At 44.7% G+C, this 12,041-nt stretch overlaps 1 protein-coding gene across 6 annotated transcripts in view; it reads right to left on the reverse strand.

The window, feature by feature from the left end:
• Nucleotides 1–12,041, reverse strand: part of SEMA5A (semaphorin 5A) — a 451,159-nt gene that overhangs the window by 100,200 nt on the left and 338,918 nt on the right. For all 6 annotated transcript variants that reach the window (XM_053913864.2, XM_024578532.4, XM_053913861.2 and 3 more), the window contains one exon: nucleotides 5,051–5,258. In XM_053913864.2, the coding sequence (XP_053769839.1) occupies nucleotides 5,051–5,258 (208 nt within the window). The remainder of the gene's footprint in view (nucleotides 1–5,050; nucleotides 5,259–12,041) is intronic.

Raw genomic sequence — 12,041 nt, forward strand, 5'->3', positions numbered from 1 at the left:
TCCTCTTTCCAATTACTATCACGCCACACAGATGTCTTCATAGTCACCACTCACAGCTTCAGAATAACCCGTGAGCAAATAATCCACTGAATAAGTACATCATAACTTGCTGATTAATTCCCTTACTACTGGAAATTCGGGACTGGAACACTGGATGTGATTCAGGTATAACTTACAAAGTAATTGGACAGGGATGTCAGGCTCAGATATTAGGTCCCAGAATAGTCTGGCCAAGGTCAGCCGTAATACTAAATCAATTTGGGAGTAAAGTCTAAGGTAATTCCAAGGCCCTTTGGCTGGGATCCCTAATAGATATTTGGGAGATTTTATTTATGCCCAAATCTCTCATTAGAGTCTGAGTTCCGTGAAGACAGAGTCAGGGCTGCCTCATCTGTTGCCCTCCACTTAGGGCCTGCCTTGGTGCTTGGCACCTATTAAGTTCAACAAATATTCTAGGAATGAGTTGAGTAAGGAAAATCCAAAGTCTTTGGAGGCCACACCAAAGCCAACAAAAGCAAAAACTCAGGACACTGAGATTTGGAAAATATTAAATGAATATGAAAGGGAGAATGGTTTGTAAAATGGGTACATGTCAAATATCTTTCTCACTGTTGTTTTGATTCATAACCATGAATCAAGGAAACCATGGCCACGGTTTCCGTGTACATAAACAAAAACACGTTCTTCAGTAAATGTTAAGGTATATAGCTAATTCATATAATTTAATAAGTTTAATACCTAATTTTATAAATCAGTACACATAATATTTTAATTTTCATTCATTCCTTCAAAAGGCATATAGAACAATATTCTAATTTAGGAGTCAGCAAGTGACAGCCCGCCATGTGAAGTTTCCCTGACACACCGCACAGAGGGGTGCTCTGCCCTGGCACCCTGGTGATTTGTCACGCCCCACACAGGGCAAGGCTCGACCACAGCAGGCCTAAGCTTTGGCCGAACGCCCTGTGGTCCTCCTGGGGCAGGGCACGTGGAGGAAGATGAGGAGCTGTGCAAGGCCATTGCCCTCCCACCTGCCTCTGTTCCGAGGAGGCTGTCATGAGGTAGTTTCTCATCGAGCTGCAGGCCGTACCCCCCAGCTGCAGCGCGGACTGGCTGCTCTGCACTGTGGCGCCCTCGTTCTCCTGCTGCAGGGACATCTGGCCCCTTCTGTGTTGGTGTCATCCTGTGGGACAAGGGACATGGGTAGCAGACACCTTTTCTGCTGCTACTTTTGTTGTCTATGAAAATAATAAACTCTCTGAATCTGAAAGTATATTTATTCCTTGGCCTGATGAATCTGGGGTCTGGGAGCCTTGCTGGGAGACACACAGCCATGCCTATTCACTGCGATCTGGGGCTGCTTCCACGCTACCAAGACAGGGTTGAGCAGTTTGACAGAAGCCAGATGGCTTGGGAAGCCTGCATATTTTCTAATTCCTTACCGCAGCAGTGTGCCAACCCACTGACCTAATTAATGCACAATCCTTAAAATGACTTTAAAAGCCTTTATCAAAAGCCCTCCTCCCATCATGACCCAGGAGCTGCAATCTGTCAGGCCACTTGGAAGGCCGGCCGCCCCATTTCCCAGGCAGAAAGGGAGATAGTAGTGTGTATGTGTGGAGGCGGGGAGGGGGGGGGTGGCGGCAGGGGGGTGCAGGGAATAACAGGCTGATTTTTCAACTTGACTATTACAGCCTGAGTCCTATGACCATTGTTTTCTTCCTGAAACGGGGACTCTCAGTTCTCTGCCGGAGTCTGTTTTCCTACAAGTATAAGGTTATGAGTTTACATTGGTATTTGCATCAGTGGGAATGAAGACCGTGGCTATTCTTGGCTGCTCTCTCCTGTGCATCCCTACGGAGATCGTCTTCCACTTTCAAGACCTCATGCCACTATTGGGGAGCCTGGAATGAGCACCTGGTGTACATAGGGTGGTCCCAGGTTGACGACAGCTCACCTACCTTCCACTGTCATATGCTATACCCATATCTGGGCCTGTGCTGATTCCCCAGGGACCTCAAAGTTCAGTAAATGTTAATTCACCCTATGAAACTAACATACCTGCAGTAAATAAGTCCTAGAGTACAACCAGAGGCACAGAGAAGAACGAGTTTCTCTCGCACCGTACACTGCAGAAGGTAACGGCCCACTCTGATGACTGAGATTAATTCTTTGCACAATTCCTCATGCTATTAATTAAATACTTGTGCAAAAAATGCTAAAATTAAAACACGTATTTTTACTTATTTTTTGAGATCAAATTTGACTACAATATTTTTTAAAATATTGTTCTTTCAAAATAACTTTCTGAGGAAAACAGCTCTGTGGAGTTAAAATGCCATGCTGTTTGTCCCACATTACCATGCACCACGGATGGTGCTGGCTGCAGGAGGGCAGCCTCCCCTGAGGCTCCAGGATCACCTCCAGAAAACCCGGAGAACGGAGACTCACTTTAGTATAACCGGGGGGCGCGAAACTCCTCTAGTCTGCTGGATCTGGCAACTAAAGAAGAAACTATTGGGAAAATGCTGTGACTCGCTGTCAGTAGACCTGAGTTTGGCTTGTCCTGATACTAACTAGCTCAGGCTCTCCGTGAGGGACATACATGCAAAGTGCCGTCACCACGCAGCTGGTCCCCTGAAAACCTGATCACTGAGCGTGAGGTCCTCATTGTGCCAGGGGCAGCACAGAGAACCAGAGGTGAGGCCCCGGCCCCGGGGGCAGAAAGTCCCAGCTCTGAACCTGGGTTTCCTGTCACCAGAGTTATATGACCTTGAGCAGGACACCAAAATTCTAAGCCACCATTTCTTCATTTGAAAAGTAGAGATGATGCGTGATTTCACTCTAAGGGTATATGATTAAGGTGATAAAATGATTAAGGAGTGATAAAATCTAGCACAGTGCCAGGTATGTAAAAGAAACTTGTGGAATTATATCAATTGTTACCATTTGTGAACATTTGTTTATAATGTGCATTGCCAGATATTTCTGAAAATGAAAAATGTGAATATGATTAGTTAAGCTAAATTTCTTAACTACTTTAAGATTCATTAATAAAATTGAGTTTCTAGTATTAGCTAAAATTATATCCTACTACAAAAAGTATACTTAATAAAGAAATCAGTATCCATTTCTTCTTACTCAACTGTTATTTTGTTCCTATTTACTATACTTTTTAAGGCATATTTCTGGAATATTGACAGGGCTTTTGTCAAAAAAAAGAACCACACCATTTTCTCCAAGTAATTCATGCAAAAAAAAAAAACCACCTGGTTATAAAGATATTCATTTCTTAAAAATTGATTCATTTCTCTAGCTAATTTTCACTAGAAGAAGGATGGCAGAGAAACATTATGGTGAAACATCCTTCACCATGAAAGGATGAATGGCCTCATGCTTTGCAAGCCACGAACTCCATTCTGGCACCAGAAAAACCCGACATACCGCACAGGACTATGTCTTCCTATATCTTAACCTGGGTCAAGCACCCAACAAAGTCACTGTCGGAACTCAGAGCTCACTGGGATGGAGTTGCAAGACTGGTGTCCTTCTAACTGCACTCTGAAGTGTGACATGTCTGCAAGACCAACCCCCTGTCTCCCACTGAGCCATCAGCATCTGGGCGGAATAATTCCTGCCCTAAATCAGTCCTGCAAGGAGCACAAATCCAAACAAAATTTATCAACCATTGGTTAAAGTTAGGAAAAAAGTGTTACATAAAGATAGTTGGTAATATCAACTATAACAATAGCATTGTTATTAGCTAGGAAGTCCCTAACATTATTTCTCAATACTCTACTACCAAAGGAGGCATCATAGTATAGACTTCATTTTCTCGGACCACCTAGAAGGGGATATTATAATAGTGTTTATTATACATAAGACCTTCCTTCTATGTAAGAACAGTCTGCAGAGTGCTTTAAATTTTGTGCTCTATACATTACCCATTTTATTCTACAGTAATTTGCAAGTTAGATAAAAAAGTGAGGCTTCAAATACTATAGTGACAGGTCAAGAAACAGCACGTACAAATCTGGAACAAGACCCCAAGCCTCTGAGCCCCAGAGGTAGTGCCACTGAGTGCCTGGTTTGAGAAAGACCGACCTGTGTGTGATGCCTGCAAGTGATATATCCAGATACCCACTTCTACACCAATTCTGCACTGATGCCCTGTTTGGGGCACTGAATTAAAAGAGGCCTGATCCCTCAGCACATGTAATGATGGGATTTCACCAGGGGCAAGCTTGCGTCAGGGGCCAGAGCATTTATGCACTATTCCAACATGAAAGGGCCAGTGAAGCACAGGGCGTACACATGACTTTTCAGGTTCCCAGCACCTGGGCCTGCATTTTTCCAAACTGAGCTTCAAACATCACTGTGGTCAACACAGGACATGCGTGGCGGGTCAGCGGACTGGCCTGAGGGCTGAAAAAGGATGTGATGGCACATAGGTTTCCCTGCGCCTGTGGAAATCCCCGTCTCCTTCCCTTCTCCCAGCGGCCTGGGTGGTCCTGGAACCTCAGGAGAGAGACAGCACCCCAAGACAGCTGGTGCCCAGGACAGCATGGTGAGGACTGCCCAGAATGGCAATGCCCACTGCTCCTTCAGGTATGTGGACCAGCTTTGGGCTAAGAGGACACACAGTTCATATTGTTCTATGTCTGGTATATATTCAAGTATACATAGAGAGGATGTGTATGCACACACACTACAGGAATAAAATTAAACTTGTGCTAAAGTAATGCAGGGACACCAACTACCAGTGTTACCACTGAGTGTTCTAAGGCACCAAAGAATTTACTGTAACCCTGACAGCTGCTTGCAGACGTTATCATGTGCCTCCTTGGCAGGTAACTGGTGGGTCATTTTCATCACAGTAAGTCTGTTTGCATCAAAACTCTGCACCCTGGGATTCAGGATTCACAAGGACATTAAGACTGCTGATATTCACCCACAGAGCATTTGAAGACCTCTGGCCCCTATGCCCTCTCTCTGGAGGCACAGCTAGAAGGAGCACCAGCTGACGGGCCGGCCTCCGGGGCTGCCCTACCTGTGCGTGCGGTGGAACTGGCACCTCTTCAGCTGGATCTTGGCCACGTGCTCCCGCAGGCCCACGTACAGGACACTCTGGCTGTGGAGGATCTGCAGGCTCCTGATGGGCTCCCTCCGTCTCTCAGGGAAGAGTTCGATTTCTTCTAGCACACAGCTGCTCAAGCTCTGGGCCAGGGGCGCCCTCACCTTTTTGATGGTGCCATAATCTACAAAGACAACAAGGAAGAAAGGAAATGAGGTCAGCAGGTCTCCTAGGTCACTGGGCAGTTAAGCAGCCCGGCTGCACAGAGAATTCTCTGAGGGGCTTTGAAAAATGCTGGTGTGTAGGCCCCCACCCAGCCCTAGTAAATCCACTGTGCTGGGCGTGGGCGCAGGCACCAGTCAGTTTACAGCTCTCAGCAGGCCTAACCCGCAGTCACGGAAGAGAAGCACCCACTGCCATCTGTCCTGGGGCAAGTCTAGACACCAGTGCTGAGCATGGTTCAAAGGAGCCGGCTTAGTGCCATGTCACATGGAACCTCAAGTGACAGAAGTTTTTAAGAGACAGTCTTGGATTTCTAGGGTCAACAGGGCTGACTTGCTGCCCCAGCAGGGCAGACACCAGGCCACAGGCAACTGCAAATGCGCAGGACAGAGAAGGCGGCCCCTTTTCCTTCCTGCCTGGGAAATACATCATCCTCCATCTCTCCTCCTCCTCTGTTTAGATCACTTTCCTTTTTCCTCTGATGTTCTTCTTTGGGATGCACTCCACAAAGTTTTCTTTTCTGTACTACAAATATCCATTTCTGACCCAGACCCCTCCCATCTGCAGGCTTTCTGCTCACTTATTTTTAAGCGCCACCCAAGGATGAGTGTACCTGGACCATGGAGACTCCTCAGATTGGCTGGGAAGAGCATGGAAGAAGGGCATTTCAGCCAGTGAGGGGCATGGCACGGTCAATGCCATGTGTCAGAGACACAGACTTGAAATGCATGCTGTTCCCCCTGGTGCACTGTAGCGAGGCCCCAGCTGCCAGCCTGCAAACCCAGGGCACGAACCCAGCCCTCTAGAAGCACCTCCCCAAACGTCATCCATCCATCAAGTCAACACAGAGGCACTGACTGAACAAAATCCATCAGGGTGCAAAGTTTTCAACACTCTTATTATGTGCACACAGAAAATGAGGCTAACGAGTAACCTAAAAACAAGTAAATCACGAACTTTTGGCTTTGAGGCTTCCAATCAATCATTAATCTTGGAAGACTCTGGATTGAAAATACTTTTCAGTTTTCTGTTTCTGTGCAAGTCTTTAGGAATGTTTACATTTCGAGAGAAAACACATATGCAGAAATGTATTCTCCTGAATTTATTTAACAATGGACATCTGAAACATCTCCATTGAACATGCGTTGATTATGAACTGACTACAAAGTAGTGTATGCAGTATTAGTAAACCACTGCTTAATTTTATTTGAAGCTAGCTAGTTAAATGAGTTTGAGAAAGTTCAAGCATAAAAAACATAATTGTGCTGTATGCTGGGATGATTTAAAATACAGTGCCTGTCTTTGAAGGGGAAAGTATGTGTTTGTGCGCAGAAGAGAGCAAGCGAGAAGGAGCAAGGATGGGAGGAAGGTCCTTCCTTCCAGACATTTTAACAAATACAATTTACACAGTCTTAGGTGTGCAAGAAAATTTGTATGACTTTACTGTATAAGTCAACTTAATTTCGACGTGGAAATCGCAGTTCCCAGCTGGTGGGAAATTCAACTTCCATGATGCGAGGGTCTTCCTGTTCGGCACGGTGCAAAGCGTGACTGAACACACAGTACCACGGCAGTGCCGGGGACTGGGTGGGAGTTTCAGGGAAGGTGACTGAGCACAGAGAGAAGGTCCTCACCCAGAGACGGAGGGGCCAGCCTTCCTGTGGTGCAGTGACAGCACAGAGCTTTCAGCTGCCCTTTGGGACCTCATGGTGACTGGAGACACTGACTAAGCCAGAGGATAGAAGGGGATCACTAGGCACCAGGGGACAGCAAGGCTCCTATGAGAGTTTAGGTAGGAGACCCTCAGGGCAAAACAGAGTATGTTTTAGCAATGCAGTGGTGGGGGTGGGGTCCGGGCAAAGGAGATGGGAGTCCAGCTGGTGAATCTTCACTTCGTGCCTGTTACTACACCATTTTCATGGGAAACACGGCTTACAGAACTCAATCCTATGCAACCGTTTGGCAGAGATGCCTTCCTGTCTATCATTTATTTTTGATGGATTATTACTCTGAGAAACCTGCTCAAATAATAGTTCAAATGCCAATATGCTCACATGCATTTCAAACTCTTAAGCAATTGCAGCTTAAAAAACCCAAATTTAAAAAGAGTTTTAATAATTTGACTTGAAATAACCACCACAGATCAAAACTTTTCAGCATATGTTCTGCACACCTGCATCTGATTTCCAGCTGACTCGGAGGTGACAACATCACAGGGCTTACTTAGTACCTCTTTAGAGCGTGGTACTTAGTGTGGATTTAAGTGCTGGTCCACCACCTGTGCCTGGGTCTCCTTCACCCTCTGAAGCTTCTGATCACACGAGGAGCCTCCTGAAGCTCCCCCTCCCCTGGCACGAGAGTCAGCACATCTGGAACTCCCCCACCCACCACACACAGCATTTAGAAAGCTCTTTTTCTTTTCTTGAAGCCTTTCCTTCCTCAGCCTGTACCTTGTTTTGCTCTGTGGCCACAACACTGTTACCTTAGCACAGAAATCCTTTCTCACCCGATGTCTCCAGAACACACATGTGACCACGCCCCTCCCCTGCCTCAGACCCTCCGCATGAAGTGCCAACACTGTCCTGAGTCAACCACGGGCTGCGCTTGGCCTGTGCACCTCTACCCTCCGGCTCCTGTCCCCCGTCTCCCACTGCTCTGCGCTCCAGTCATCCAGGGTCCTGCAGCAGAGAGCCTGCAATTGTCCAGGCCCCCGCACAGGCAGGCCCTTTGTCTAAAGTGGCCTCCCAGCCACCTTGCTCTGACTCCTGCTGTCCTGGCTCCTTGCGCAGATCGCTGGCAGCCTTCTCTGCCCATTCCCAGGCAGATGTTTCCTCCTGCGCTGTCCACAAGGCCCAAGTCAGGGCGTTCTTTCATTACTGACTTATCTTTCTGCGGGGGAGTCTCCGGTGGGCAGGACGGGATCTTGTTCTTCCCATCGCAGGGGCCTGGTCTGGTGACTAATCATGATCACACAGAAATTTCTAAAACCTGAGATATGATAGACATATGCCATTGCGTGTAGTGTGTTTACGGCGTACCACATGCTGACTGAACACGTTTATGTACTACAATGATTACCATCGTGGTGGCGTTAGCTAACACCTCCATCACATCACATGACTTTACTTCAAGTGGGTAAATCTGAAACACAAAATAACCAAGGAATTCCAAGGAATACAACTCTCTTTAGAATAAATTAAATCAAATAAAGCCAAGGGAAGCCTGATAATTCTCCATTTCAGAAAAAGATGGGTTAAAGGAGTGACATTTCTGAATCTCACAACACGAATGGGATGTCACTGCACTGAAGTAGATACTTCATCAGGGGCCCATTGGGGATGATACGCAGAACCCGCACCAGCCAGCACCTCGACTGGCAGGCAGCGAGTCAGGCCTTCTGTGCTCCATCGGGCTCCAGTCCCATGTTCTCCCCTCTTTACTCAACACCAGGGTGAAGCGCGCTTGCTCTGGAAGAAGGACGTGGCAAAGCCATTGTTTCTTTCAGCGGCAGGAAGGCAGCGCCCGGGTCATGAAAAAGACCAATGAACAAACGTCTATTTCTTTCACACACCACTGGGACCTCAGGGCACTTTATTTGTTGTTGTTTTGCTTTGTAATATTTATCACAGTTTAATTGCTAATGTACTTGTTTTGTGGTTTCTACTCTTCATCTGAAGCTCCATGGGGGTGGGGCCTCTCACCAGAACAGCCACCTCTGAAGCGAACCAAGTGCCATCATTTTGTTTTCCACACCACAACTTCAAACAGCCACAGGACATTTGAGTTGGAAGAGACATAAAAAAACATTTTGAATCTGGCAGGAAAAGAAAGCACAGCCCAGAAAGGTTGAGTTACAAAGATCAGACTATTGGGCCAGAATGTGGGTCCTCCTCATATCAATCAAGGGCTGGTTTCTAAATCTTCAGAGGAACTGTTGTTCTGAAAGCACGCAAAGATAACCCGCACTCCCAATAATGATGAGTCAGTGACTGCATAGCTGAGGATTTCCTAAAAGATCAGGTGGACTGATAAAACAGTGTATTTGATGGCAGCTGTTATTCAAGGCAAAGATGAAGCCTGGTTTACACACATGTGCTTATGGAATTCAAAACAGATAGCTAACGTATAAGGGGGCCAAGCCCAGGACTGAACTGACTTTTCAGTGAGGTTAAGGCTCTCATGTCCACTAGCTCAGAAAGCAAATAAGAAATAGTTTAATGAAAACTCTATTTCAGTTCTGTTTTTATTTTAAAAAGAGAATTTAAGGTATCAAAAGATTTATTTAAACAAAAAAGTTTACAATTAAAGTAAGACCCTCAAGCCACTATTTGCTGTATATAACGTAAGCCCTGTCTAATGTAGGCTGTCATGTACATAATCCAGTTATTGCTTGTTGAAAATTAACCATGTGTTTGACTTTGGGGGAACCATCAATGTTCAGTTTGCTAACCAACACGAATTTCATAGTTTTAACAAGATTCTATCACGAATCTTGATACAGGGGGTCAAGTATAGCAGTCTATTGTTTGGTATGAAATATGCCTTATAATCAGGTAGGGATTGCGATGGGCTCCAAATCCTCATGTTGAAGTCCCAATTCCTAGCACCTTACAATGTGACTGTACTCAGCTCAGGGCCCGTAAAGTAGTAATTAAGGTGAAACGAGGTCATGTAAGTGGTCCCTGATATAATGTGACTGGTGTCCTTAGAAGAAGAGGAAATTAGGATACACATATGTGCACCCACGTGAGACAACACACGGAGAAGACAGGCACCTGCAAGGCAATCTGGGAAGCCTCAGAAGAAAACAATGCTGCCGACACCTTGACCTTGGACTTCCAGTCTCTAGACCTGTGAGAAATAAATTTCTGTTGTTTCATCTAGCCTGTCTGCGGCACTCTGCTATCTTTGTTATGGCAGCCCAGGCAAAGTAGCACAGGGACTCCAGTCAAGGGTAGGAAATATAAAAATAGATTTTGTCATCCAGATAATTTGCTCCAAGCAATTTCAAAAATAGACTGTAAATTATTTTCTCTATTTCCCTAAGATATTATAACTCAAATTCTAGTGCAAAGGTATTATAAGTTATGTTAGACTCAAATTTTTTACCTTGTTTGATCACAACATAAGATTTATAACAGATTATTAACAGATTAGTATTTTCAAGTATTGACATTTATTTTATTTAATGCGTCTAACCCCTACATGTCGTCATAGGCTAGAAAAGAGTGGGAGATGAGACGGGACATGTAACATTGTGAGGAACTGCTGCATTTCGATCAGCATTACGCAATAATTCACGCAGCTGATGCTATTACCCACGGCCTTTAGGCTAATGACTCTGGTGATCTTTGGGGGAAATTAGACAGAACTAATGAGTGTTAAAGAATGAACTTTCAAATATCTGAGGAAAAGGTCACTGATTATAATAAATTTCTTTTTGGAGGATTTATAGAATTTCAGTCTCACCCAAATTTAAAAGTTTATGCAAAAAAATCCTTTTGAAGGAGGGCAGGACAGAGGAGGGAGGGAGGGAGCAATGGGGGAAAAAGCAATGTCGTCAGCCCAATAAAATGTTTACTGTTGCTGGGAATTAAATAATTTCTGATTTTTCATACTTGTGTATGATCAGACAGCCTTCTGCCATTCACCCAAGCTTTAAAAAGGAAACAAACAGTAAAGTAAATTTCATTATACCCTGCATGTATAGTGACTCCAATTCTGATGCCCTGGGCAACAAGAAAAGACTCAGAGAAATTAATTCTACTTATGAACTGCAGCCTGAAGTACTTTCAAAACTCATAATAAATACATATATTTCCTCTAAGGTGCAAAAAAAAAAAAAAACCTTAAGAGGGTGGAATGGGAACACACTTGATATATAGAAAATTTTTTTTATAAGAAAAGAAAAAAGTCATAGCAAGCAACAGAGCGCCATTCAGGAACACGTGATACACAGCGTAGGGTCATTGCAAAGCCCTGGACAGTTGTCTGTAATCTTGACCCCATCTTCCTCCTACTGCTTCTCTCAGCTTTGCCATGTTTTAAAGGAGTGCTTATTATTCAGCATCCCATGTGCTGAATCCAGTACAGAAACCCAAGTTCTGAAAGGGACAAGTGGCTATCCTGACAATGCTTATCTGTGCCAGGTCTGGACAGTCACTGCAGACACCAAGGCCACTAACCTGGGAAGCTAAATTACTTTATTCCCAATTGTGCATTTGAATGATTCCCCAACACTGTATCTAAGAGCCATTCTTAGTGCTTGTCTCATTGACCCAGAGCTACTGCAGCATGAAAGAAAACCTTTTGTATTCTCATCCATTGCTGTTCCAACCATTATCCGAAAGGTAATGATGAAACGCCCCACTCCACTCACGGGGCAGCATGTTGTCATAGCAACAGATCATTATATAAAGTTCATCAATTCAGCCAGTCATTACACCAAAGGAGCAGACAGCTACTATGTTAGCCAAGTTCTCTCTTTTAACTTGTAATCGAGCAAATGAATTAAATTGGTCTTGGCACTGGGAGCTCAGCATTACATTTATATTACAAAAGAAAAAAAAATCTTCTTGGCTGGTGTATACCTGGAAAGAAGATTTTAATTAAATCTGTTTATCAGAGGCAACTAATGGCTTACTTCTTCTCCAAAAGCATATGTTAGCCGGTTTAAACAGCCTAGTCATAAATTACTTGCAACATTCTTTTACTTCAAGTATTATTTTAAGCCATTTTCCCACAT

The sequence above is a fragment of the Desmodus rotundus genome, chromosome 1, assembly GCF_022682495.2.
Source record: "Desmodus rotundus isolate HL8 chromosome 1, HLdesRot8A.1, whole genome shotgun sequence".
Lineage (NCBI taxonomy): Eukaryota > Metazoa > Chordata > Mammalia > Chiroptera > Phyllostomidae > Desmodus > Desmodus rotundus.